Source organism: Drosophila santomea, chromosome 2R (genome assembly GCF_016746245.2).
Source record: "Drosophila santomea strain STO CAGO 1482 chromosome 2R, Prin_Dsan_1.1, whole genome shotgun sequence".
Lineage (NCBI taxonomy): Eukaryota > Metazoa > Arthropoda > Insecta > Diptera > Drosophilidae > Drosophila > Drosophila santomea.
The window spans coordinates 10624846-10651828 of record NC_053017.2 but is presented as its reverse complement, the minus strand read 5'-3'; the positions used below and the strand labels follow the sequence as shown (position 1 = coordinate 10651828).

At 45.7% G+C, this 26983-nt stretch overlaps 3 protein-coding genes across 6 annotated transcripts in view; 1 reads left to right on the top strand and 2 right to left on the bottom strand.

Annotated features, from left to right (window-relative positions):
* Positions 1 to 25087, top strand: part of LOC120444291 (box A-binding factor) — a 37040-nt gene extending 11953 nt beyond the window's left edge. For 2 of the 4 annotated variants that reach the window (XM_039623809.1, XM_039623810.1), the window contains exons 3-10: positions 3291 to 3344; positions 15104 to 15900; positions 16924 to 17139; positions 21503 to 22976; positions 23036 to 24246; positions 24343 to 24513; positions 24573 to 24690; positions 24754 to 25087. In XM_039623809.1, coding sequence (XP_039479743.1) covers positions 15126 to 15900; positions 16924 to 17139; positions 21503 to 22976; positions 23036 to 24246; positions 24343 to 24513; positions 24573 to 24690; positions 24754 to 24784 — 3996 coding nt within the window. In that variant the 5' untranslated portion in view covers positions 3291 to 3344; positions 15104 to 15125 and the 3' untranslated portion in view covers positions 24785 to 25087. Of the gene's footprint in view, positions 1 to 2729; positions 2886 to 3290; positions 3345 to 15103; positions 15901 to 16923; positions 17140 to 21502; positions 22977 to 23035; positions 24247 to 24342; positions 24514 to 24572; positions 24691 to 24753 lie in introns of those variants that run through there. The other 2 variants (XM_039623811.2, XM_039623812.1) reach the window with 2 other exon arrangements.
* On the bottom strand, positions 12780 to 26916 carry LOC120444293 (tRNA pseudouridine(38/39) synthase). The gene is made up of 6 exons (XM_039623814.2): positions 26568 to 26916; positions 26416 to 26507; positions 25877 to 26359; positions 25256 to 25816; positions 25077 to 25201; positions 12780 to 13079 (listed from the first exon to the last, which is right to left on the bottom strand). The coding sequence occupies exons 1-5, from the start codon at positions 26846 to 26848 to the stop codon at positions 25125 to 25127; spliced, it is 1494 nt and encodes a 497-aa protein (XP_039479748.1). The 5' UTR covers positions 26849 to 26916; the 3' UTR covers positions 12780 to 13079; positions 25077 to 25124.
* On the bottom strand, positions 15921 to 16758 carry LOC120444296. The gene has a single exon (XM_039623816.1). The coding sequence runs from the start codon at positions 16756 to 16758 to the stop codon at positions 15952 to 15954; it is 807 nt and encodes a 268-aa protein (XP_039479750.1). The 3' UTR covers positions 15921 to 15951.
* Positions 26917 to 26983: the final 67 nt, after the last annotated feature.

Here is a 26983-nt window from a genome sequence, read left to right as displayed (position 1 = left end):
TTGCTGCTGCACTGTTGCTGCTGCAGTTGCAGTGGTCAGTTGGCGGCGTATCTTTTGGCCAAACGAAGGCTGCGGACCCAGCGAAGTATAGACACACACTTGCAAACACATTTGAAAATGGAAAGTCGTCGTCTGGTTGTCGTTTGCAGTTTTGTTTTGGGGGTTTCGTTGGGGTTTTCTTTTTCCATTTTTTTCGGTTTCATTTTGAGATTTTTTTTCGTTTTTGCTAGACTGCAACTGCAACCGGTTGCATTAGTGCAACAGCGCGCCGAAACATTAGCACATGCAACATATTTTCATACTATTTTTATTGGATTTTGATTTATTGTTTGTGTGGATTGTGGGGGCCTAGTGGCTAATTGGAGTTGGCCAAGTCGGAAAATGCGGTAACTGCCGTGCAGGCGGGATTCTTGGCGAGAAACGAGAAATCTCCGCATCTCCTTTGCGGAGGAAAGCGAAAGTTAGACGCTTTAAATTTGAAATTGAAATTTCTTGTTTCTCGGTTTATGGCCGAGGAAAAGCAAAAGCCGCGATTCGAGACTCCAGCCAAGTGCACGTTTTGGTTTGGGCCATAAACTGTGGCCTGCCATTATGAGCTAACGCGGCCAGGGCGACGGAGAGGTTTCTTTTCGCACTCGCACTCGCACTCGACGGGTTACATAAGGTTGCGGTTCGGCAAAACCTTACCGAACGTCATTAAAATTGCAAATTTCTTTCCGCCTTTATCTGCCTGTGTGGATAATGGGACCAGAAACTAATAAGCAGGTGCCGCCTGGATGTAGAAATATCTGCGGCAACGGACCAAAGATACAAATCCCATTGTTACAGCCAGATAAACCTTAGAGCAAACTGTCTGCTTTACTCGGCGATTCTGCGTGTCAACGCTTTCCAGAATCGAGTTTATAAATAAAACATCAGCTCGAATTAGTGACTGGCCCTGACTGTCTATCGCTTTATAGTTGAGTTCAAACAAAACCATAAGCTGGATTGATTTATAATCGCATACAATATCTGTATTATACGTTTCCTAGACAAAGGTTGTGGTACAAAACTACCGTTTCATTGAAGAAGCGAGCTATCTTTTGATATCTTTTTTTTGATTTTGCGGTTAATAAAGGATATTTATATTGCGCACAATTTTTTAATAGAAAGGCAAAACTTTAAATGTATTTTAAGAAGTCTTTAACCGAAAAACCATCTCTTCCAAATGATCTTGCCAAATTTGGAAAGATTTATGTATGGCAAAGATTACTTTCTTTAATCCATTTAACCATATATATCTCATTATTCTCTCGACATCCCACGATGGTCTCAATGGGTTAAAATTTCACCCGCTTCAAATTCAATTTCAATTTGAGGCCGTAATCAAATAAATTTGGCCACTGCCCACTCGTAAAAACAGAAAACACACGCACAACAAATTAACAAGTTTATCAATTAACATTTGAATTATATTTATGAGCAAAATATTTCGCTCTTTCATTGCCATTAAGTGTTTATAACTTTCACTGCAGCGCCGCTGTCTCATCTCTCAATAGAAAACATTAATTAAAGCATTAAATGCACATAATTAACACAGTCGCAGATGCTGCCGCTTCTTTCGCCCGATTATATATGGTTATATATTGTATGTCTATAGTGTGTCTTTCTGCCCGTTTTTGCCAAACAGTTGCACATTCGTATGTGCGGGATTTTAATGATTTTCCTTTGTTTTGTGGTTGGTGTTTTTCGCAAACGTTTTCGCATGGGAAATGATTGGGGAGCAGTGCAGAAAAAGTGGGCAGCTTTGCGGGGAAACTCCGCGTCATTGAGGAAAAGCCGTCAAGTTGAGTTAACCTTGAGTTTTCCGGGATAATAAATTAAACTGTTTTGTGTGTGGGGGCCATTTTCAGTTGCGGCAAGCATAATTTCTTTTCTTCATATGCGGAAGATATAATCGAATGTGAAGGAAGCATAACCGCAGACTGTAAGAAAGCCATTCGCCTTAAGTGCCATTTTAATGAAAATACAACTAGCTGTTGGCACAAAGACAACAAAACCACTGATTAAGTTAAAAACAATCCTAATAAGTCCGCTGATAGACGAAACTCTATTATCTTTGACCGTATCGCAGTTTATTTTATGCCAACATTATGTAAACGAAGCCCAAGCCGAGCGAAAAGAAACTGAAAAATTAAATCGGAAGCTTCACCCAAATAAACCGAGTTTTTACAGTTAAATCAAGATGGGCAAAAAAAAGCGGCGTGTGTGTCAAATACGTTTAAAAATTTAACAACAACAACCAGATAAAAAAACAGCAGAAATCCATCGAAAAATTTGACCACAGTAAACGAACAATGCAAAATAAAACCGAATAAAATTAAAATGTTTGCCTTGCAAACCGGTTGAAGCATAATAATAATCATATCAGAACCGGTTGGATTTAAGAACTGTTCAAAATGAACTGTAGTCGAACCGAGAATAAAATCGCCACAGTTTTTCTACCTTGGCTTGGGCTTGTAATCTCCTCAACCTTTTGGCAATTAATTTTACAATTTAAACCAAAATAATTTAATTTAAGGTACTGTCACAACGGATCACAGCCTAATTTCAATTTGATTGGCGCTTGATTGAGATCTGCGGGCGAGACAAGCGTGAAGCATGCAAAATTGCCGCGACTCTGTAATATAAATATAATAAACAACTCAACGCTTTTGACCAGAAAGAAAAAGCGGTCGAAAAGATTGCCAAAGTTATTGCCTGTCAGGCCAAGTGACGGCTGCCCAATCTTGGGTTTCTCATTTCGCTTCGTTTGGGTTGCTTCGGTTTGGTTTGGTTTGGTGTTTTTGGGGTTTCTTTGGCCCTGGTACCGCTGATTATTGAAAGAACTCTTCCGGAATCGCGGGGTACGGGGAAATGGGTATTACTTTCCAAGTAGATAAGCCATCGGGCGAGTGCTAATCACAAGCTGCCTTCAACGGGTCCCCTGGCCATTGATTTATTGCCAGATTTCAAGTTAACACTTTTTTGCCGATCCCAAATTGAGTTATTTATTCCTGCACCGAACGGTCACGTACTCAGTGTGGCAGTAGTGGCAACCTGTTGCACGATGCTAGTTGCAAGTTGCACGTTGCACGTTGCACATTGCTAGCGCAGAGCTTAGATTTATATACGTAGATTTTGGCAGTCGTGTTAATGAAGTTTGCTGATTTATGTGCCTTTGAGGCTGTCGCCAGTTGCCCACAGGAAGTGGTTTTCAAAAATCGATTTGGAAAATCTAATTGGAATCTTTTTTCTCTTTCGCCTTGCAGATTCTGGGCAGCTCACTTCTAACGCTAGAGTCATCACTGGAAACCCATTAACTGGTAAGTGCTAAAAACGTAAAAATATTTAACAGCCCCTGGTATTTGTCAAACATTTAAGCTGCCAAATAAACGTTTCTGTTTACTGTCTACGATCATTAATGGCTCGTCGATGGACAGGCTCCCAAAAGAACTACAACAAAATTATCATAAAATCCCCGCTTAAATAAGCATTCATGCTCCAGTTATGAGCGTTTTGTTGAAGATCTTCGGCCACCTTTCCACCACAATAAACCGATTCGTCTTTATTCTGCTGCGTTTTATGGTTTTGCTTAGCTGCACAACCAGTTTGGGTTTTGTTAATCAAAACGTCAGAGAAACCTTCACGAATGACAAGAAAAAATGTCAAATATTTTGTTGCAGGGGAAAAGTGAAAATCTGAGAAAATAAAATCGTACGAACGCAAAATGAAAATTACTCAAATTGTGGTTTATTTTTCCTAGCAATTCATGCATGTAAAGGGGTGCCAAAGTGAAACTGAAACTGGCTCTTGGTTATGGTTGAGTAAAGTTTGCGATCATGCCTTTAATGGGTTATAAAACGAGGGTTTTAGGTCTGTAAGTGGGGGCCAAGCTCCTTGGCGGTTCTTTTTTATTCGAAAGGAATAAATCATGCACAATTTTTGGGCATTTATTTCTTGACCCGAACCGTTTTTGTCTCATCTTTTCACTTAGTCATATAATTTTTATGTTTTCGTATATTTTTCTTGTTTTTTATGCCAAAAGAAAAGTGATTCACGATCTTTTTGGGTCAAGTTTACTGTTTTTTGTTGGTTATACTCTTCCGATTGCCATGAATCACTTGTATCTTGGCCAAAAATCAAACTCATTTTCCACAACAATGTTGTGCGACTCATTAGCGCTGTTTAATTAGATATTTATCTTGACTTTGGCCTGCAGCCAAATTTCGCACATCTATCGTCTTTATTTTTGAGTTCTTTTTGCCTCGCACTTCAGTATTAGGTTCCCTTATTGTGTCAACACAATTCAAAGCAAATTGCCAATTGTTGTCGCTTTGTCAGTTTTGCTAATTCCCAAACAAAACAAAATTGAATTATTTATCAAAGGCAAAAATAAAAGCAAAAAGATAAACGATTTTTGAGCAAACAAAAGACAAGCAAACTGTGCTTCGAAGTTCATAAATAATTTGTTACAGTTTCGGCGTTTTATTTTTGGGTCTCCGCGCATTGTTTAGGTTTCGAACTGAAATAAGCCTTTTGGGAGCATTGAAATTTATAGATTCCCCGCTCAAAAGCTTTCAACTTTCTGGCCAGCAACGATTCTTGATTGAGAGCTATGAAAGGAATTGTCTATTCAGGGGTTCTATACTTGGGTTCTTTTCCAGTTAAACGACTTTCCCGAACAAAGGAAGGGGCAACAGTCGGCAGAATACTTTCTAAATGCACAAATCACGCCAGTGGGTAAAGAATTACACGCCGTAGAATAAACATTTCGGGCTCCGAATCTCCTAAATAGGCTTTAATTAACAATTTATGTGCAGTGGCAGTGGCTGTGGCTATGGTAGTGGCAGCAGGAGCATCAACTTGATGCATCATCCTCGCATCGGCGGGGGATTCATATCTCCATCGGAGGCTGTAATCTGCTGGCTACTGTGCGTTGTCACAGCCAGCTCCTGCGGCCTCTCTTCTGCATAGTCATCCTTAATTATTATGATTATCGATGTTTTATGCTCTATAATTGCCGCTGGCGGTGCGGAGTTGGCAGTGACTTGGACTTTTTGGGCGTCTCCCGGCCCGGCCCCCAAAATTGCTGTCTTCATTGCGCTTGCCTTTTCCTAAGGCCCTTACCTAATTGATATAATTCTGCAGTTTAGGTTTGGCTTTTCTTTGTTGCATGTCTGACGTTCGCCACGTCAAGTTCGTGTCTTTTGTTTTGGCCGTCAACTGCCGCTGGTTCTACATAAATTACAGCAAGCTAATGATTATCTCTTAGTTGGTTAGTCAAGTGTCAGTCTAACACAAGACAAACACATATATCCGCCGAGAGTGAGGAACCAAAACACCGGCAAACTAACAGACGACATCGGGTGAAAAGCAGTTTTGTTTTGACACAGTTGCTGCACAGTGGTGTTATCAAATGTGAACTATTAATTGAACAGTAGTTAATAACTCAGCATGCGCCTAATTTATTGGGTCTTTAAGGTCTATAAAGGTCAAGTACATTTTACGTAATAAATCTTAAACTTGATACCATTTTATGGTATTTGGTTCACTAGTTACCTAGTTTCAATTCAATAGGCATAGAAAAATGAGAATTTAGTCCCATTTTAAAACAGCTTGAAGTCACTGTGAGCCAGTTGGCTAGCTGGCAGCTCTATCCGGACCACGTCCATCCAACCGGGCGGAATGTCCAGGGCGGGCGTGCATTAAAATTTATTATATAAGCCAACAGAGTCGCCTTTTGCAGTCGCAGCTTCATCTGCCGCCGTCGCAGCCGTTGCGTTGCGTTGCGTTGCAATCTTTTAAAAATCTCGCGTACTCATCAACAACATTTCAAAGTGTACGTACATCAAAGTGGACTAGCCCCTGACTTCCCTGCCTAACAGTTGTACATGGAAGGTGTATCGCATAAAATCACAAAAAGCTATCTAAACAGGAAACCCAACAGCAACACATCAACGGGGCAGTAGCAACATCGGCTGCAACAGCAACACCAACAACAGCAACCAAAGCCACCACAATGTCGTTGGCGGCGTCGAGTAAATTAAAACAAAACGTTGTCGTCGTCTCCTCCTCCTAAAAGTGTTCCTCGGGCCTCGCCACTGATCCTGCCCCCATCCCCATACCCATCCCCATACCCATTCTATACCCATTCCATGCCATCGCAGACCCCTTTTATACCTGTTGCTTAGATGTTCTACTCCTGCTCCTGCTCCGGCTACTGGATTGCGATTGCTCCTCCTGGCTGTCTGACTATGTCTGCTACTGTCTGCTGTTTTGTTGCCTTAACACTTTGCACAAATATTATTATGTATTATGCTTTTTCGCCATGTTGCCCCTGCTGCTGCTGCTGCTGCTGTTGTTGCTGTTGCTGCTGCTACTGCGGGGTGGCAGCCACAACTTTGATGGATTGCACGTCTGTCGTGAAGAACTCAACTTCAACTTCGACTTCAAACTCGACTGAGTGAAATGGCAGCCACTTTTTTCGTTAGCTGGGCGTGATCGGGGGCAGGAGAAACGACGACAGTAATCAAGAGCAACAGAATTTGAAGGTCAGAACGCGGTGTAGGTTTTTTGGGAAAGTCTCGCCGGAGCCGAAAACGTTGTTTATTAGCATCAAATTTTGGTTGTTTAGATCTGGGATGGGAAAAATACATACTTTAATGTCTGAGTGCACGTTATGTTAAAGATTTATCTATTATGTACACTGCTCATTGCATTTTCAGTGGGTATTTACTGTTTTATATTCACACTGAACCACACTGAAATTTGCATTGAATATAAATCTAGGCTCGAAAACATTTATATTGTGTATCCAAACCAACCTAACTTTTGACTTTTATGCTACATTTGATTTAAGGCAGTAACATTTATTGTTACTCAAAGCAGATCTTGTCTATTTATGTCGATATACATTGTAAACGCCCCCAAATTTGTAACCCCCCACTCAAGTGCAATGTTCAAGAAAACAAATGTTGTTGTGGCACGCAGTTTCCCCGCTCTTAAACGCCTCTGCCTTTCGAGTTGGGTGCGACTGAGCCATAAACCCAAAATTGAGAAAAAAGATGCCTGAAGATGGAGCCAATGATGACTTCGACATTGGAGTGCCAATCAAGGGAAAATGAAAACAGGGCTCATAAATGCTGAGTAAATCGGAATTTCTTGATTTCTTGACTTCCAGGCGAAGAGCCGGAGCTTTGAAGCCCTCGATTGATTAGTCACGCCTCTTAGAGCTTCAGCTCCAGCTCCAGCTGCTGCAGCTGCACATCCCAAGTGCTTGGCATGGTGGTGTAGTGTAAAAGAGCTAAGCAAACAGAATTCAAATCCCAATCCAAAGCGGCAATTAAGCGGCCAAACGAGTCTAACAATGGAAACTGAGGCCATAAAACAGCATGAGTGCGAATATGCATACACATACCTGTAAGCAAACTGCAAAGCTGCAAAACTGAAAACTGAAAAACTAAAAAACTGCAAAGGAATCCGAGTCTGAACCACAAAAGCAACAGGTGCGCAGCTGGGGATCAGCAGCATGTGAGAGAGCAACAAGTTTACCATAATCACAATAATTTTCAACTCAACTGGACACAAGTGGCACAAACGGAAACAACGAGACCAAACCTCAGTATGTGCTGGAGAATGTGCCATGAAAACTAGAGAGCAGCGGCAAGGGGCAACAGATCGAAGCCTCAAATTGTTGATGGATGGTCTGGACGGACTGAGGAACCGAGAACTGAGAAGTGAGAAAGAAAAGCGATTGTACAGGCAAATGCAAAGCGGTAGCTGCCACTAATGACGGTTTAGTATCCATAAGAAGCCCGAGAATTATTTACTCATTTCGATTTCCCCAGCCTTACTTTCTCCACTGTTCAGCAGTTCTTTTGAGTTAGAAGAGTGAATGGAGGCTTTAAAATTGCTAAATGCAAAGTGTAGCTCGTAGCTCTTGTGCAGCAATTAATTTGGAAACTCTGCCGATTGGTTGTACATCTGAACATTCTTTGCTATTTATCCAATAAAAATATGATTTATTTACGAATTGGGGCTGTGAAAATGTATTTGAATGCCTAGCAATTGATTGAAAATAAAGAATACTTTTCATCTTCTCTGGAAATTTCTCCCAATCGATGTCGAACCATGCTGAAGCTTTCATTCTCGATCGGACAGTTCGTATCTTTTCAAGTCGACTTCTTTTCACTCCTGGCCATTGTGCAAATTATAAAGCCATGTCCAGGTGATTGACATGCCACGTAACGGGGCAAGAACCAAGGAAGAGCCCGTCCGTCTGTGCCGTCTGACTCACATTATAAAGCCATAAAAATAACACCTCCAGCTGCAGCAACAGCCGAAGACAAAGTGGCATCCATCATTGGGGAGCCTTTTCGTTTCGTTTTCGGAGGGGGGCCACACGCAGCGATCGACAAGAGGCAACTGGGGACAAAAACGGCCAAACTAATTACATGCCAAGTAATTTTAATACCCACAAAAAGAACTTGCCCAGTGCACTGAGCACTCGCACACCAGCAGCATCACTGGCAGCATCACTTGCAGCAGCAACATCCGAAGCAGCAAACGCAGCAGCAGCAGCATCAGCCGCATAAACGCGCGGAGCAACAAACACGTAATGTGGCAAACAGAAAAAAAAAAAAACAGAAAACCGAAACAACAAAAAGTGGTGCAAGTAAACAGCATGAGGGCCAATGGACTCGCAGCAGCAGTCGCATCAACATCACAACCAAGTCACTGGCTGCAGCAAATGGCCAACAACTCGGGCTTGACCCATGGCCAACATCTGCTGCGATTGCTGTTGCTGTTGCTGCTGCTGCTGCTGTTGCTGCTGCTGGTTGCACTTGTGTTTTGGGTGTGCAACAGGAAGTTGGCCTCGCTCGCTTTGATATGTAAATTGTGCCAAATCAATGCCTGGCTCATAGCCTTGCTGCCGAATGTGGTAATTAAAATCGCTGGGCAGCAAAAACAAAAAAAAAAACAAAACGAGCAGCGACATTAGTATGCAACTCTCACTCGGAGACAGCGGCCGCAACTGTTGGCCATATAAGCGGACTGAAAAGAAAGGCCAACGCTCAGAGCTCAACAAAACAATTTACCAAGTTTGGCCTAAACGGCCAGTGACAGTCCGGCGACAACAACAATTGCAACTGTTACGGCAGTAACATCCTCATAGCGAGCATAGCAACACGTGCGTTTACCTTTTGCAGCAGCAGCAGCAGTAGCAGCCACAGCAGCAGCAGCAACAGCAGCATCATCAACATCGAAAGGTGCTTGGCCAGGCAACTTTGAAGTTTTTCGCGCGAAATTTACTAACGGCAACGGCACAGGAGCAACAACATTAACAACAGCAACATCATCAGCAGCACAGCAACTGTGCAACTAAAACGCGCGTGCGCAACATTTGCCACAAATGGAGTTATCAACCAAATGGGTCTTCATCGATATAAAAATTGATGAAGCGCTCTTCTCGGAGGCAAAACTTTGGCCTGTCCCAGCATCCTGAGAGATTGCAGCCAGCAATTTTCCAAGGAAATTGCTTTCGCCCCGAGTGCTGGTGCGTGTACTGCCGCTGGGTCTGCTGCTGCTGCTGTTGTTCTTGCTGATGATGTTCCATGCAGCGGTCTTTGGAGACTTCTTTTTGCTTGTTACCCAATGCCAGTGATTTGTGTTCTTAGCTAATGAGCAGCTATCAAAGAAATGTCCAATAAATTATGGCCACAAGAGCAGCACACTATTCTCACCGCAATGCAACGCACCGCATCAAACTGAAACGAACAAAAGTGAAAAGTGCCAAAGCCCGTAAATACGTATTTATTGTTTTAGTGTCGTGGAATTTGTGGCTGGCTGTTGTGTCTGTTTGCCTGACACACAAAATCATTGAGGTGTCAAAAGTAAGCGACAACATCTACGAGACCCCATATGTATATATTTGTTTCCTAACCGAAAGGGGCCCGAATTGCGGCCATAAACCTGGACCCACTCAGCGGCCATTGGCGTAAAGATGTTGACAGAGATCCGACACAAAGCAAACTTGGATGTGCTAATCCACAGGGATAATGGCGGGGAATGTGCCCTCTTGTTTACCTTTCACTTTTCAACCTGGGTACTCCTAGGACCCGACACCTTGTGGCAGTGTGGCAGAGTGGCAGAGTGGCAGTGTAGCATCGTCCAAAGCACAGCTGCAACATGCAGCACATTCCCGGAGTGCACATGTGCCCTCATAATTGAGGTTCAGCCGCATTCTGAGCACTCCTTTTGCACTGCCGTCATGCATTAGCTAATGACAAGCCATGAAACTATGGCCAAATGGGTTGAACAACCTCACCAGCCGGCCCACTGGGCACCAAATGAAATTGTCATTTCAGAGCGTTGCAGTTGCCATTGCAGTTGAAGCAGTGGTTGTTGCTATTGCTGTTGCTGTTGTGCAGTCAGAACAAGTTCAAGGCATAATTGCTACAAGCAGCAACATTGGCAGCACTCGTGTGTAATTGTCGTGGCGGATCAGTCGCAACACCTGATTAAGTGAAGCATCACATGGCTGTTGCTCGTTTTTATTGCATCACATGTTGCTGGTGTCGAGTTGCGAGTGGCGAAGCCCGCAAGGATGTGGCATCCTGTCACTGCTTGTCAGCAGCAACACATGCTGCTGGCGCCAGTGCAACAGCAGCAACAGCAACAGCACAACAGCAACAGCAGCGAAAGTATTGACTTACGGCAACAGTTGTTCACCCTCGCTAATTGATCGGCTATTTTCGGAGCTTGATCTTGTTGTGGGTGTGTGGATAAGGAGATGCAGGAGCACTCATCAAAATCTGCCATCATAACTGCAAACTCAGGTTTGCTGCTGCTGCTGCTACTGTTGAAAAATGTTGTTTACCAGCAATTAAAAAAATTACATGTACGTGCTGCAGCGACGACAAAGTTGCTCCAAGTCCGCAGCCAGGCAGCATCATCATCACCGACCCGAGTTCCTAATAGCATTGATTAGAATTTTTCCGCCAGCCTTCTTTGCTTCACTTTTCGTTTAATGCCAGCGCATGTGTGTGCCTCAGTTTGTAGCCATCCCAGCAATTTTCCAAAGAAGAGACACCAAATATTTAATTATCTAAAGTGCAGTGGGCAGAAAATCATAAACACAGATGGAGATTCATTCGTAATTGTTTCCATACTTTGTTAACTAAGCGACATTGCATCGAGTACCAATAAAAGTAGGGAATATGGCGATATTTAGAATCATTGATAACGTAGTTGTTTATCGGGAAACTATCAGCAACATCGATGTTTTTCAAGCTCTAATTTGCAGCAGCATGTCGCTTATGAAAAATGTGCAGCATTACTTTAAAGATAAAACTCCTGGGCTGAACTTGTTTCTGGGTCCAAGTCGCAGCTTAATTAAGGTGGAAAAGGGCCTGGCCAAAGACATGCATCAAATGACTGCAGCGGCAACTGCAACAGCAACTGCAACAGCAACATCTCGAGGAGGAGGAGCTGCAGCAGGTTTCAGTGATCTGTCATTGCCGGCAAATGGCTAAACCACTGCACAGCCACAACTAAAAATAGTTGCACACGTGCATGAATTTCGGACTATTAGACGTAATAGCTGAATGCATCATAATTTACCTTGACATTTAGACCAATGTCTGCGCATGCCGCAGTTAATTGCCAGCGCGCAACATGCAACAGCAACAGCCGCAGCAGATGCAGAAGCAGCAGCAACATAACAACGACAACAGCAACATCCACATCAACAACTATGCAAATGGTTTGCTTACACGCGTGCATTTTGATTAGGTTAACTATTTATAGCCATGCGATGCGGCATCAGCGTCGGCAACATTCCAGTCATGAGTCACAGCAGCAGCAGCAACAGCAACAGCAGCAGAAGCAGAAGCAGCAACACTTGCTGCGACATGGGGATAATCACATTGATATGCCTAATTAGCTGCAACAGCGACCACTGCCTAACTGGCGGTCTGACTGGCTGGCTAACTGGCTGGTTGGATGTTTCCGATAATCCTCCTGCACTGGGCAAACAGGTGCCACCTGAAGGTCAGCAGCTTTTCCAATCGCAGCAGTCGGATTGCCGGTTTCTAGTAGCTGGCTTAATAGTGTCTGCCATGGGGCTACGATTTCGCAGTGCGAAGCAATTAAAGTTCTGATTGAAGCCCGAAAAATGCTGAAAGTTCGGAAGTTCTGCCAAAAACGAATCGGCGCGGCCATTTAAAACGAAAATGAAAACTGAACGCATGCGCCAAAGTCGCCGACGCGCCACTCAAGGCAGCCGCTGGGCAAATGGTTTTCGGTTTTTGGTTTTCGGCTTTGGTTTATGTTTCGCTTGAACTGGTCCACTCCGTCTTGGGGTCCAAAACTCAAGAAACTCCGGTGCCAAACTCCCTACCCTGATCCGTCTCCGTCTCCGTCTGCGTCTGCGTTTTGGTTTCTGTTTCTTTTTCGGTTTCGGCCTGGCCAACTTGGCAACCTTTAAAAGAATGCGGACTTGCCAGTAGTAGACACACTCACTCGCACACACACACACACACACTGGGATATGTAGGCGCACGGTAGATAGGCCACATCGAAGATATATATACGAGCGCCTTCTATATGTACGGCATGCACGGGAAAAATAACTCAAAAAGTTTGTGGCAACAAAAGGTAACAACTCTCAAGCTGCCCCGTGATAAAGCCACCACGTGGGGTGGTCAATAAGTTCAAAAATCACACTCTAAATTGGTTCTGAAATCCCAAACAATTTCTTAACATTTTGGTACAATGCTTTTATTTGTTGATTCGCAAGAAACATATGTGTCTTATAGAAGTAACAATTTTATGACACACACCTGATGAATTCCTGTGGCAACCCGTGCAGCCAGTCCACTGCCGCAATTGTTGGCGGGATCATTTGAATCAGTGTGCGTTGGCCAAGGAGTGTGTGTGTGTGTGTGTGTTGCCAGTTGCAGTTGCCACATGCCGCATGCCGCATGCCACAGCTGTGGCAGTCCGGCTTGTTTACAGGAATTTTACAACTATGCAGCCGGCTCCTCCAGCGGGTCGGGCTAAAAGGATGAGGAGAAAATGTTGTTATTGCTTATTAAGAAAAAAATCACGGAGCGAGGGCAAATTAAAATAAAATTAAGTGCAGAAAAAAATGTGGGAGATACGCGAAACGCGGCAAACGGGGAAACGGTTAAAGGGGGGGAATACAAGTGAAGCCAGGGGGCGGAAAGGCCAACGGCTTAGCCTTGTCCTTGTCCGACTGAAAGGCCGTTTAAAAAATAGTTTAGCAATCGTCAGCCCCGCGGACAGAGAGTCACGTTCGCGCTGCCCACCACTTGGATCCCGATCCCGATGCCGATGCCGATGCCCATCTCGATCCCGAACCGCTGCCACTCTACTACATCTACTCCACATCCACATCATCGTCATGCGGTAATGAGCCAAGTGAGGTTCTTGGAATTGCGCCAGCGGCGCGTCCTTGAAACTGGTTTCGCCCCATAAACAAGACGGCCATTTGCCTGGATATCGGACTCGTGTCCATAATGCGGCTAGAAACTATGACTCGGTCCCTGACTCTGATCCTCAGATTCCCATCTGCTGGCCATTAAAATTTTGCACTATTAATTAGACAACGCACAGGAAATTTACGGCAATGACCTCTCGCAGACCAATTAAATGCACATTACGACAACGTATTGCCGAGTTCTAAACCACAGGCTCCTGCTTAAAAGCTTTAATAAAAATCAGCGAGGCAAGGTTCAAAGCTGCTGATAAAACTAGCAAAATTATTAATGAACAGAAGCCGGAGAAACCGGCACTATAGCAAACAACCAAGCGATGGAGGGGGATATTTACATATGTAGACATTCACTTCATGATAAGTGAAATAGTGGACAGTGGTTTTCAGGTATAACAACTAAATTTTCAAAACATTTTTAAACAAGCGCTAATCTATTGCCTAGAAAGTTTAAGTACAAATAAAAGGGTTTGCCCTAACACCAGGGCGCCATCTGTCGGAGGTCATGTTTTTATACCTTTTTTTACTACTACCATATAGAGGAACTTGTGCTACAACTGTTCTGATAGTTATCTGCGCTGACTCGGCATTATTGCAGATTTCTCTCAGTGTACATTATGCGTCGGTCGCTGCACAGGCAAATGTCATATCAATTAGAGGCACCGAGGGCCACAAGATGTGGCGATTGCAGCTGGCTTGGCTAACTTGGCTAGGTTGGCTAACTTGAGCTAGCTTGGCTAGCTGGCAGGCGCATAAAACATCAAATTGGCTTTGACTAGGTTGGCTAATTTGAAAAGTAAGAGGCAGTTGGGCGAATTGGCCATCTCCAGTTGTGGTTGCGCCGTGGCTGAGTGGTTCAATGGCCACCCGGCCACCCACTCGACAGCTGTTCGCTGACCTTCGTCGCCTGACGTTGACTTTCCTTGATTTCTACACGTATCGGTTGGAAAATGTCGAGCAAATATTGCGATACTCGTACCAGCTGTGGGTAAAAACAAAAGTCACAGCGCCAGAGCAAATATTATATAAGCACACACATCAAACTGTGTGCTGAGCGTGTGTTTTTGGTTGTTTTTTATTACTGTCTGATAATCACCTCTGATCCGTTTGTTGAACCGATAACAGAGCCATCGGCTTATGGGGAAGTGTCGACCAACTGATAAGCTTGTATTTATAGGCATTTAACTACTCTATAAATAATGTCATCAGTCATTCATCAAACCTCCCTGGCAATTAAACACATTCAGCTGGGAAGTAATCACTGTCTCGGAACTGTTATCTGGAGTAGTACAATAAAAATCAAAGCCAAGAAAGTAGGAAATCGATGGTTAACCATTAACTATTGGGCATGCTGTTTGTTGAAGTTACTGTGGCAGCGGCAAACAGCAACACTTTAAAATTTGCTGCAATTTGCGTTAATTATACGCTCCGTTGGACGAAAAAAGCAACAGCAACGAACAAATAGGGAATGTCGATGGAAATTGCAGACAAATTTGGGCCATAAAACAGCTCTGCTCTATTTTCGCTTTTCCCGAAAATTAACCCACAATTTTCTTTCAATTGCAGAAACAGCAACATAGTACATAGTATGCGTCTCTTCAAAGCGCGCAAATCCACGGATACCTATAGCACACTAGCCGCGCAACAGCAACAGCAGCAGCAGCAGCAACATCAAGCCGCCGACAGCAGCAACATTTCCCACAGCGGCAACAGCAGCAGCAGCAACAAGGCACACACACCGGCAACATGCAGCAACAGACTGAACAAGAGCATTGTGAGCAGCACCAGCATATCGTCATCGCTGCCTGATCTGCATGACAAGTCGCCCGTCATGATCCTCAGCTGCACCACCCTGGCCAGCAATGGAGCCACCGCCACGACAGCGGTCACAGCAACAGCTGCCGGCACTGCAGCAACATCTGCCGGCTCGCTGCAGCAGCAGCAACAGCAACAGCAGCAGCATCTGCAACATCAGCAGCAGCCGTTACGCACGGCCACGCCCACGTGTCTGCTAAGTGGTCGGCAGACGCCATCGGCCATATCGGTGATGTCGCTCCAAGAGGCCACCAGTCTGCACCGCCAGCATCAGCAACACCAGCCACCCACCATCTACGTGCCGGTGGCAACGAAACTTGGCAGCAGTGTCAACACTGGCAACAGCTCGGCCACACTGCTGCTCAGCTATGGCAGCAGCAGCAGCATCGGCAACCTGCAGCAGCAGCAGCAGCAACATGCCGCCCAGTACCAGCAGTATGTGGCACAGCGACTGCACGCCGCTTCCAGCAGTTGTTTGTACGAGAAGGGGGCGGGTGCCGGCGCGGGGGCGGGCAGCAACAAGAGCAGCCGATCCCTGACCCCAAATGGTAAGCACTTTACAACGAACTAATGGTAAACCGGGATTGTTTGTATTTTGTTTATAATATCATGGGTAAAAAGCTGCAATCATTTAGCTGCCAAAGGCAATCACTTTTCGTACTTAACGCCTTCTCGAAGTAAGCCATACCCTTTAGCACACAAAAAGCTTTTGCCACATTGTTGGGCGCACTGTACAGGACATGTGATGCACCCTGTGATAGCATGCTTATGAAGAAGAGGCTTCTATCATCGCAGACATTCACTAGTCTCAGCCAGTGATCCTTGTTCTCCTCCTCAACCTGCCACATGCTGCAGTTACTGTTGGCGCCCAATTCCAACTGATTTCCAGCAGTTATGTAGAACAACTCCTTGGTGTGTTCAAGAAACAAGCGACGAGCTTTCACCAGAAGCCTCAGAGATCTGGGCAAACTCTGCAACATGTTTTGGAGATTATTGTTCCACAGTTCTGGATGATTACTTTTGAGGTTCCTGAATTCCCGCGCAAAGTTTGAAAGAAGAGGCTCGTTCAGAAGATGGGCACGTCTGAGGTGCCAATAAAAACTCATCCAAAGCCGCAGCTTGAAGGGGTTTCCGGTATTGAGATACTTTTGCAGATATAGAGATGATTTTTGGTTTTCTAAAATATCCGACCAGGGCACATTCCAAGCCACTCGCTGTTGTTCTTCGTCATTTAATGACGCACTGATGTCCATAGTCCATGTATCAAAATCCGTAAGGCTTCCATTTAAATGTGTGGCCACCAGTCCAATCAGTTGTCCATAAATATCGCTCCTAATTACCGCCTTAACTGGTTTCAGTAGCGAGCTTGAGCCCAAAAGTATTATGAGCGCAATGTGAACGACCATTGCGATGGAAAATCATATTTAAACTGATCTATAGATTCCCTATTTGTTCAGTTTGCCCTGTGGGATTTCCGTGTATTTGGCGCTTATCACCTTGATATTGAGCTGGGCCAACGACCTGCTTTCCATTTCCTTAAACCCAACTGATACCAATTCCTGTTCCCGCAGGTCACCTGCCCGACTACAAATTGGTGACAGCGATGCCAGTTGTTGTCCTGGACGATGAGCACAAATCCAATTCGTTGCCACCGAATGAAGCAAGTCGCAACAGCAACATCAGCAGCAGCAACATGAACGGCAGCAGCAACAGCAACAGTCTTGACGTCAGCCACAGCAACTCGCATTCGGGGAGCTCCACTTCTTTGGCCAGCACCACGAGAAATGGTAAGTACTTTGGCCAAAAATAGAACCCGAATCCGGGCAAATGCCTGGAAATTGATTTTCCCTTCAAGTGGCGGCGCCTCGAGGGTTTTTCTTTTCCCGTGGAGTTTGTTTTATTTTGGGGCACATTCTCACTGAGAGTGAGGGGAAAAACGAATCTATAAATTTTAGAGCGACAGAGGGTGTGTTGTCAGCCAGGTATTAAGAACTCAATTTGAAGCACATTTTAATTGAAGCAATTAATTTTCCCTGGCTAAACATAGGAAGCAGCACTCCCAGTGCTTCCGTGTTTAGCAGAGGGCCAAATCAGCGCCAATCGGTTGCCAATTGTCATCGATACGATGCGTATTGTGCCGCATCGCACATGGCACATGGCACACACTCTACTCCAAAATACCGTATTGACCCGATTTCGCATCAATGCGCGCCGCCAACATCGCTGCTGTAATGCGATCCCATGTCTGCAACTGGAATTTGTATTGTTTTCAGCACAGGCACGAGTTGGTGGTGCGGAGAGCAGGCTGTGGTCTCGTTTTTGAAGAGGAGCCCACCCCAAAAGCCCAAACTACACAGGGAGAAACTAGCTAGTATAAAACCTTCTTTTTAAAAAAGCGGTTTAAATAATACAGATTCTTTGAAATGTATTTAAAAGCTGGAACATTAGTTTCATCTAATACTCCCAGTGTAGAATATCCCACAGCCAACAGCCGACGAAGTGTGACAAAGCTGAGCATTATATGTCATTCAATGCAGTTCAGTTGAGTTCACTTTACTTCGGTTCAGTTGAGTTGAGTTTAGTTATAATGATTTGCACAAAGAGCACTTTATTTATTTATTTTTATTTCTGGCCGGTTATGTGATATGCAATTGAGGTTTTCGGTTGTACAGATGGGTGGAGTTGTGAGAAATAGATATGGGCATTACATAGAGAGGCTAGTTAGATAAGCGATGAATCGAGGGCAGGAAACGGCTGATGAAGTGATTGGCAAATCAAAATCAAAATGCCCGGCAAACATGGGAAAATATGAAAGCCATCGAAAGAAAGCCAGAATCAATACCATATCTATGCGCAAGCGATTTTCACTTTTCCTCGACGGCTTCGCACAACCACAGGCCATCATTATAGGCCGCGAGTTCTAGCAAACGGCAATTCAAATAATGCTTTTCAGCCGCACTGCGGCAACCGCAAAACGTTTGATGATTGCATTCTGAGATGCCGGCCGACAAAAGCGGCCAAACAGCTGCAAGTCGGGCTGGAAAGATATAGCAGGTTTTATCAGGTGCCGCCGGAATCTGCAGCTGTTGCTCCACGAGACTCATTCATCTTGGGACTGAACTCAAAGTCACTCCAAAGCCATCGCCATCGCCATCGCCATCGCCATCGCCATCGCCATCGCTGCATTGCATGCCAAAGTCACATTCTAAGTTCGTTGAGCTTTTGCCGCCTCTAATGCCGCACTTAATTGGTTTTAATTAAAATTTTGCCAAGTGTGCCGGCCAAGGTCAATTTCAGTTTATTTAAACATATGGCTGAGTAAATATTTTCGTTTTGCACATTGTTTGCAAATGGCTCTCATCGACCGAAAAAAATGATGAGAAATCAATAATCTTTAGGCCTCGCTCTCAGCATAAATGCTATAATTTTCGATCCAGTTGAGATTTCTGGATGGTTTCACCTTCCACTTCTTTATTCCTCTGATGGCGCTGCACGCATGCACATTTATTGTGGATTATCGCTTATTACATGTTCCCCCTGACTTGATTTCAAAACCGATTATCGATCTCTCATTGCCCGCCGCCAACTGCAACTCCAACTCGAACTCCAACTGAAGCTCCAACTCCATTCCGTTATGGCTAAGTCTTCTGAGAAGAATTCTCCGCCAGCAATTCGCATTTGTACGTGAGATATTATTGCATGCCATGTGCACTTGGTCTTGGCTTCTCCCCGATTCATTCCCAAACTGATTTCGATTCCGATGTTGATTTTGATGTTGATTCCGTTTGATCTGAAAGTGGCACAAAATCGCGTCTTTTGAGTTCACATTTGCATAAATGAATACGCCTTTCCCATGGCTTTTTGGTTATTGAACTTTTGTTGACCGTTTTACACTTTTAAGTGGGATTTTTGTGATGCATATCAATTGAAGTTGTTTGTTATGGCTTCTTAGGTTTCAAAATGACTTCCTATTTTATTCAGTGCTCTGGAGAAAGCGCATCCTAACACCATACGTAATATCTTAAATAAAAACTTCTTCAGCTTATAACATAAATACGAAAAATATTAGATTTCTTGATTACGCAAAGTAATGATAGTTTGCAAAAGTACCAGAGCTATCTATTCCTTTCTCTGCCAACTCTGGAGAGCTCCACTTCATCCGCCAGGAACCATGCTTTTTCCTCCTCTGCAGCACTTCAGATGTTTAGCTCTAAGATTCGGCTCCAGCTCTCTGGGTCTCAAATGGTTGTGCCCCAACATCGCTTGCATGTCAGCCGGCAAAAATGCAACAAAGCCATCTCCGACCAGCGGCTTTTGAGGGGTGAAATAGTGGAAATGGGGGAAAAATGGGGGAAACGGGCCTCTTGGGCTGGCGGGCATTTGACACCGTCTTGAAAGTTAAGTGGGTGTAGAATTTGTGGCATGTGGCCGGCGGTGACTGCAGATGGAGATGGAGCTAGGGACCGGGAACCCAGAGATGGGGAGAGCCTCTTGGAGTGTGGCTGAGGTTGTCATATAATTGATGCCCGCGCGCCGTTTCCTATTATTGTTTAACACTCTGCTGCAGCTCCACCAGCCCCCACCATACAATCCTGCCCCCCCTCATTTCCGTCGGCTGTGTGATTGCAATGGTGAAAACTTTAATCAAAGGCGAACTCGGTCAGGCCTTGGGTGGAGTTTCGCCGTTTGGAGCGGCTGTCAACCTGCATTGGCTCTGGATCTGGCCACCCCTCAAACGCCTCCTCATCATCATCAGCATCAGCATCATCATACTCATCCGCATCCCGGCTTCCAAGCCACTGCGCCCACACATGGCCTGAGCCAGGGCAATTTGAACGGACCAAAGCCCGTGGCTGGGCTGCGGCTATTAAACAACTTTGGCACGAGTCAGCGAAAGAAGCTGGAAGAAGCCAGTGATGGCTCACACTATCCCCAGTGATCACTGATTACCAGCTGGGTGCAGTGACTCAACTAAGACTTGTTGTATACTCTTAGTAAATAGTAACTTAATAGTAACAATAATCAATCAATTTAAGATATGGTTTATAAATCTCTTGGCTTTCTTCTACAAGATTTTGCATCACTACATCGTGAGCTGCTTAAATCGTAAGCACTTCTTTGAGCGGCTTAGTCAGTCACCTGAGTCACCGCCTCGCATCACTGATCACGGTTTTGGGGTCTCACTCCGCCACTTCGATTTGATGAAAATAGTTTTGGAAATTTTATTGGTGGAGCCGTATAATGCGCTTTGAAGTCAATGGCAATGCGACGCCTTCTTGATCCCTCGAATCATTGGATGTGCATGTTTTATGCTAATTGTTTGTAAATGCCCCAACCCGCTGGATCGGCACCTCATCTTCTGGCGATAAATATGGAACAAGCGTATAAATTTGTTTATTAACCAGACTTAAAGTGCTGTTAAGGCCGGATCGTTAAAGTATTTTACGATGTTATTAGATTTCCACTGGGCGATGGGCAGTCCGAGTCCATATAATGATTGGTTATGCTCTATTAGTAATTGAGGTGTGTTTACTGCTCAATAACTGTGCAGAATAACGATCTTTCGATGACCAGGAGATGGGCTGCTAATGCTCAAAATCAATCGAATATACACACCTCTTTAAATTCTATTTATGAGCATTTTTACTTTATTTTTAGCGCTGCTAAATTAAAGTACTACTACTACTATGCGGGTGCTTATCACTCAATATTTAACTCTACGAAGGGGTAATAAACATTGCTCCTCTCCATAAGATATGACCATCTGATCCCTCCACTCTGAGCACAGTCGTCGCCTGCATCCTTTCTTGTCAAAAGCCTTCAACGTCAGTTAAGGTCGAAAGATCTTTAAGGCCGACCACTTCTTTTGTGTCTTTGTGTGGGGGAACTCCAACCGCAAGTACGCGAAATCGGATGCCTTTTCACAGGCACGTGGCAGCAGCCGGCTGACCACAATGCAGCTGGAGCGGTAGATTGTCATTGGCCATGTGCAAGATCAAGTCCATGCGGAACCCTGGACATTTCTCATCTGTCCCGGCAACTGCGCCGACTTGTGGCCAGGCGTGGAGATTTATTGAAGTGTTATAATTAAGTTAGAAATCGCTTTCTGATTGCAAATCCACTGTTCTTCCCTTCTCCACCTTTCTGCAGTTTTCACCTGGGGCAAGCGCATGAGTCGCAAACTGGATTTGCTGAAGCGGAGTGACTCGCCCGCCGCCGCCCACAAATCGCATTCGGATTTGAGGAGTCTGTTCCACTCGCCAACGCACCACAAGAGTGGATCCGGTGGTTCCAGCGGACCCAGTTCGGCGAAGGCCTCGCCCTCACCCACTGGCGGCCATCAGAGCAGCTCCGGCTCCACGACCAGCACCCTCAAGAAGTGCAAGTCGGGGCCCATCGAAACCATCAAGCAGCGACACCAACAGCAGCAGCAGCAGCAGCAATCGGTCCAGGATGTGGGCACGGGACAGAGCCAGAGTGCTCAGTCCACGCCCACGCATCAGTTCCAGGCGGCTGCCCGCCCACAGAAAGCGCTGAAGAACTTCTTCCATAGGATCGGATCCACCGGCATGCTGAACCATCGCTCCCACAATCTCCTTAAGGCTTCGGAGGCGGCTCAACAGGCCACCCCGGCAGCCACCACATTGTATAGGAGCAGCTCCACCAGCCAGCTGTCCAGCAGCTCCTACGTGAAGTGCGACGATCCCACCGAGGGTCTGAATCTTCAGAGGGAGCAGCGCGAGCAGCGTCTGCCGCGGATCGCCAGCCTCAAGTCCAGTAGCTGCGATGACATTGCCAAGGTGAGCAGTTGCCTGACGGCCAGTACAAGTAGTGGCAGTGCTGCCGGCAGTTTGGGATCTCCACCGAGTGGTGCAGCAGCTGGTGGAGGCGGAACTGCAACCAGTGGCCAACACGATCCCTCGCGTCGTGGCGCCTTTCCTTACGCCTTCCTGCGATCACGTCTCTCCGTTTTGCCCGAGGAGAATCACGGAAATGTACCAGGACACCTGAAGCAACAAATACAGCGGCAGCGGGAGCAGCACCAACAGCATCAGAGGGATCTCCTCCAGCAGGAGCAGACATCGTCGCCCCTTCCCCAGCGCCGATCCCCCGAACAGGCGATGCTGAACAATGTGTCACGCAACGACAGCATCACCTCCAAGGACTGGGAACCACTTTACCAAAGATTAAGTAGTTGTCTAAGTTCAAACGAGTCCGGCTACGACAGCGATGGGGGTGCGACGGGAGCCCGACTGGGCAATAATCTGAGCATCTCCGGCGGAGATACCGAATCTATTGCCTCGGGCACACTGAAGCGGAACTCGCTCATCTCCCTCAGCTCCTCGGAGGGCGTTGGAATGGGCATGGGTCTGAGTCTCGGAATGGGAGCTCCATCGACGAGGAACAGCAGCATCTGCAGTGCTCCCGTGTCACTGGGTGGCTACAACTACGACTATGAGACGGAGACGATACGGCGCAGATTCAGGCAGCTAAAGCTGGAGCGCAAGTGCCAAGAGGACTACATCGGGATTGTCCTGTCGCCCAAAACGGTGATGACCAACAGCAATGAGCAGCAGTACAGGTATCTCATCGTGGAACTGGAACCCTATGGCATGGCCCAAAAGTGAGCAGTGGAAAGTTACGAATTTATTCATTTCCTAACCTTCAACTTTTCTTCTCCAGGGATGGGCGCCTTCGTCTGGGCGACGAGATTGTCAACGTGAATGGAAAACACCTGCGAGGCATTCAATCCTTCGCAGAGGTCCAACGCCTGTTGAGCAGCTTTGTGGACAACTGCATCGACCTGGTGATTGCTCACGATGAGGTGACCACGGTAACTGATTTCTACACCAAAATCCGTATCGATGGCATGAGCACGCAGCGACACAGGCTGAGTTATGTGCAGCGCACTCAGAGCACAGACAGTCTGAGCAGCATGCAGAGTCTGCAGCTGCAGCAGGAGAGGATGCAGGGTCACAGTACGGAGCAGGAGCAGCAGGCCCAGGGCGAGGATCAGTGCGATGCGCGTTCAATGGCCAGCGTCAGCACAATGCCCACTCCGATGCCGCTGATGCAGCATCGCCGGAGCTCCACGCCCAGGCACTCATTGGATGTCGGTGGACCGGAGCACGAGCTCCTCAGGAGACGGGCACGCAGCTCCTCAGGTCAGCGCAGCTTGGCTCTAACACCGACCCCACTCTTTGCCAGCGGCAGCAGCAGCTGCTCCTCCTCCCCTAACCACCGGTTGCTGGATAACGAGAAAGACCCTGCTAACGACACCGATTCCTATACGCCAGTGTATGCAAATCGGGCGGCAAGCGTGTGCGTGGCCTCCTCCCTCGCGGACGATGAGAAGTGGCAGTTACTGGCACGGAAGCGTTGCTCGGAGGGTTCCGCCCTATCAACTACGCCCAACCCGCAGCAATTTGGCCAGCGCACCCACTACGCCAGGAACTCCATCAATCTGGCCAACTCGCACTACCGCTCGCTCCGATTTGCCCACTCGCGGTTGAGTTCGTCGCGCCTTAGTCTGTTCATGCAGGCGCCGCCTAACAGCCTAACCGTCGGGGAGGGAGTCGCTAACACCCCATCCTCTGCAGCTACCACCACAACCACTGATCTCACTAACCAGCAGCAACAGCAGCCAAACCAGCAACAGACACACCAATCACTGTACATCAAGCACTCGCCAAAGAGCGTCTCATTGTTCTCGCCTAATCCCTATGTTAACGCCTCATCCTCACCAGCTTCGGCATCCACATCAGCGGGAGCCGGGTCTTCCCTGGCCCCGCCAGCCGCTGCCCTAATGCATCACAGGCCATCGCTACCGGTGGCCAAGCTAACAATTCGCGACGAGGAAATGGCGGAGGTTATCCGTGCGTCGATGAGCGAGGGTGAGATTCAGTAATCCAATAATCTACTAAATAGCTTACTAGACGAAATCAATTCGTAATCCTTGTCAAATACTAAACACTTGTTAAAAATTATAGGTAGTGGTCGTTGCACCCCGAAGACTATAACCTTCTTCAAGGGACCCGGACTGAAATCGTTGGGCTTCAGCATAGTGGGAGGTCGAGACTCGCCCAAGGGCAACATGGGTATCTTTGTGAAGACTGTGTTTCCCTCAGGCCAGGCAGCCGATGATGGCACACTGCAGGCGGGTAAGTCTTTCAAAGGCATTAAGATATCAGCAGCCATAACTAAAACACATTCCTAACAGGCGACGAGATTGTGGAGATCAATGGAAACTCTGTGCAAGGCATGAGTCATGCCGAAACCATAGGACTCTTTAAGAACGTAAGAGAGGGCACCATTGTGCTCAAGATCTTAAGAAGAAAGTAAGTTCAGATGAGAAAGCCACATTAATGAATTTAAAACTAACGTTTCACTTTTCTTTGCAGATTGCAGAAAGCTAAATCGATGGGTTGTTAGTTAATACCCACATTTGACTTATTCCCATGGTAATACATGATTATGGACAACCTACATCGTTTAACAAAGTTAAATGTTAGCTTCGCTAACTAAGTGAAGCCTTTTTTGTAATCGTACAAAGCCCCTTGCAAGAACTATACTAATACACAGACTCTATTTAGATACTAGAACCCCAAATAGTATGTAAAGAAATGTATGGAGTTACAATTTTAAATTATTTACCCATTCTAGACTAGGCTAAGGTTCGAAACGTTGTACAAGTTCTATTTACATACAACCTTAATATATTTACCTGAAAAGCAATATACGTTTTGTTTCAATGGAATTATATTTAAATAAATCATTCTGTTTCCGTATCATTCTTCACAATCAGTCGTTGCTTTTTTACAAAATGCTCTATCCGGTTCTCCAAACTCTCTGTAAAAACCAATTAATTAGAGTAAATTAAATATGTTTGATTTCAGAACCTACCACATCGTTTGCGTTCTAGAAGAGGCTGATATTGACGTGGCTTGACGGAATCCTGCAACAGGATTACTTGCGCCTGCACCTTCTCTTTCGGCTTAAAGTTCTCTTCTAATAAGGCTTCCAGTTGTTGAAGAACATTACGTATCATGGTGCTTTTAACACTAAATTGCGTCCACTCACACTGGGTGTTTTCAATAAGCTTCTGTAGGTTTTCCTCATTGTATATCCACGTTGTAAGATCACGCTCCAAGTGTTTGGGAGCATTTATGTTATCTGCTTCCTCGGTGACTGTATCCATGGGCTCTTCATTTGTATCACCGCTGCCTGGATGGTTTACACTTCTTGTTGTCTGGTCCCGGAAATCGCAACGAAATAGATTTAAGGGTAATCCAATGGCGGGTGTGTACTGAGGCTTGCATGGATTTGACTCCACATCAAGCAGGTCACTGATTACGGCGGGCTGTTCCTTTTTCTGTCCAACAAGCAATAGCACCGCCATTATGCAACGTATTTGGTGCCAGAGGAAAGCATTTGCTTGAATTTCCAGATAGTACATGTCGTAGCCTACGGAAAAGTAAGGTTTTGAAATGTAATTGATTTAGAGCCACTACTTTAGGAACAAACCTGAATTTGTATGATTTTCATCACAAGCTTCCACCCTGGCTGACTGCAAGTTTCTCATGTAGTTGGTTACTCCGTTGTGAACGTCCATTTTGCAGAAATTCCGGAAGTCCGCGTGACGCACTAGGAGATCACAGGCCTTATTCATGGCATTAATATCCAGATCACCCTTGGGAAAATAGTAACGATAGCTACGGGAAACGCAATCAAATCGAGCGCTATAAACCGGACTTCGCAGTGGCATCCACGCCACGCACTGTATGTTTTTTGGCAGCACTCGATTTAAAAGTCCACAGTAGTCGATCTCTGTGGAAAGCGCTGTGGGATCCAGTTGAGATTCGGGTGGATGCATGCTGCGCAGATCAATGGAGATCACCTGGCAGAAGGCGCTCACCTCCTTGTCTGTGCGTCCACAACGGTGATAGTTCGAGGTGGCGCGGGATTCGATGAGGCAGGTGCGAGTTAGGGCGCGGAACAAGTTGGATTCTGTGGTAAGGCGGAAAGTTCAGCAAAAATGTGTAAGTATTGAGTGAAGAACCTACCAATTGTATCATTGGAATCCTCCTGGCAGGCAAATCCTTGATAATCCCAACCGAAGTAGGTTATCTTTAGCAAGACATGACGCTTGTGGGCACTAAAACGATAAATGACTAAATGGATCTCGACCTCAGCTGGAAATGGTTCAGCAACATACCTGCTCCAATCGAACTTACGTTGCTTCTGCACTTTGCTGGACGTCCTAGGCACCTGGGTAACTTTGTCCTCCGCTTCGTTGCCAAATAGTACAGAGTATTCGCCAAGTTTATCCTGCTCGGTTAACTTTTTCTGCAGCAGATTTCGCAACTGAAAATTGTAGGCCTCCAGTTGGACAACCTTGTCGATCAGCTCGGTTTGGGTCAGTTTCGCCAGTGCCTCGCGGGGCATGCCTTTCAATCGTTTATTTATCACAATTTTCTTGTCATTTGTTGCACTCATTTTCGCGGTTAATAAAAAATAAACAATTTAAAAGCAACACGTGAAATTCTATTTGGCTTTTGCCATTCGCAGCGAAGCGCGCGTATCAGAGATGTGCAAGCTTTGCTTATACCGCATATCCACTGTCGTTTATGC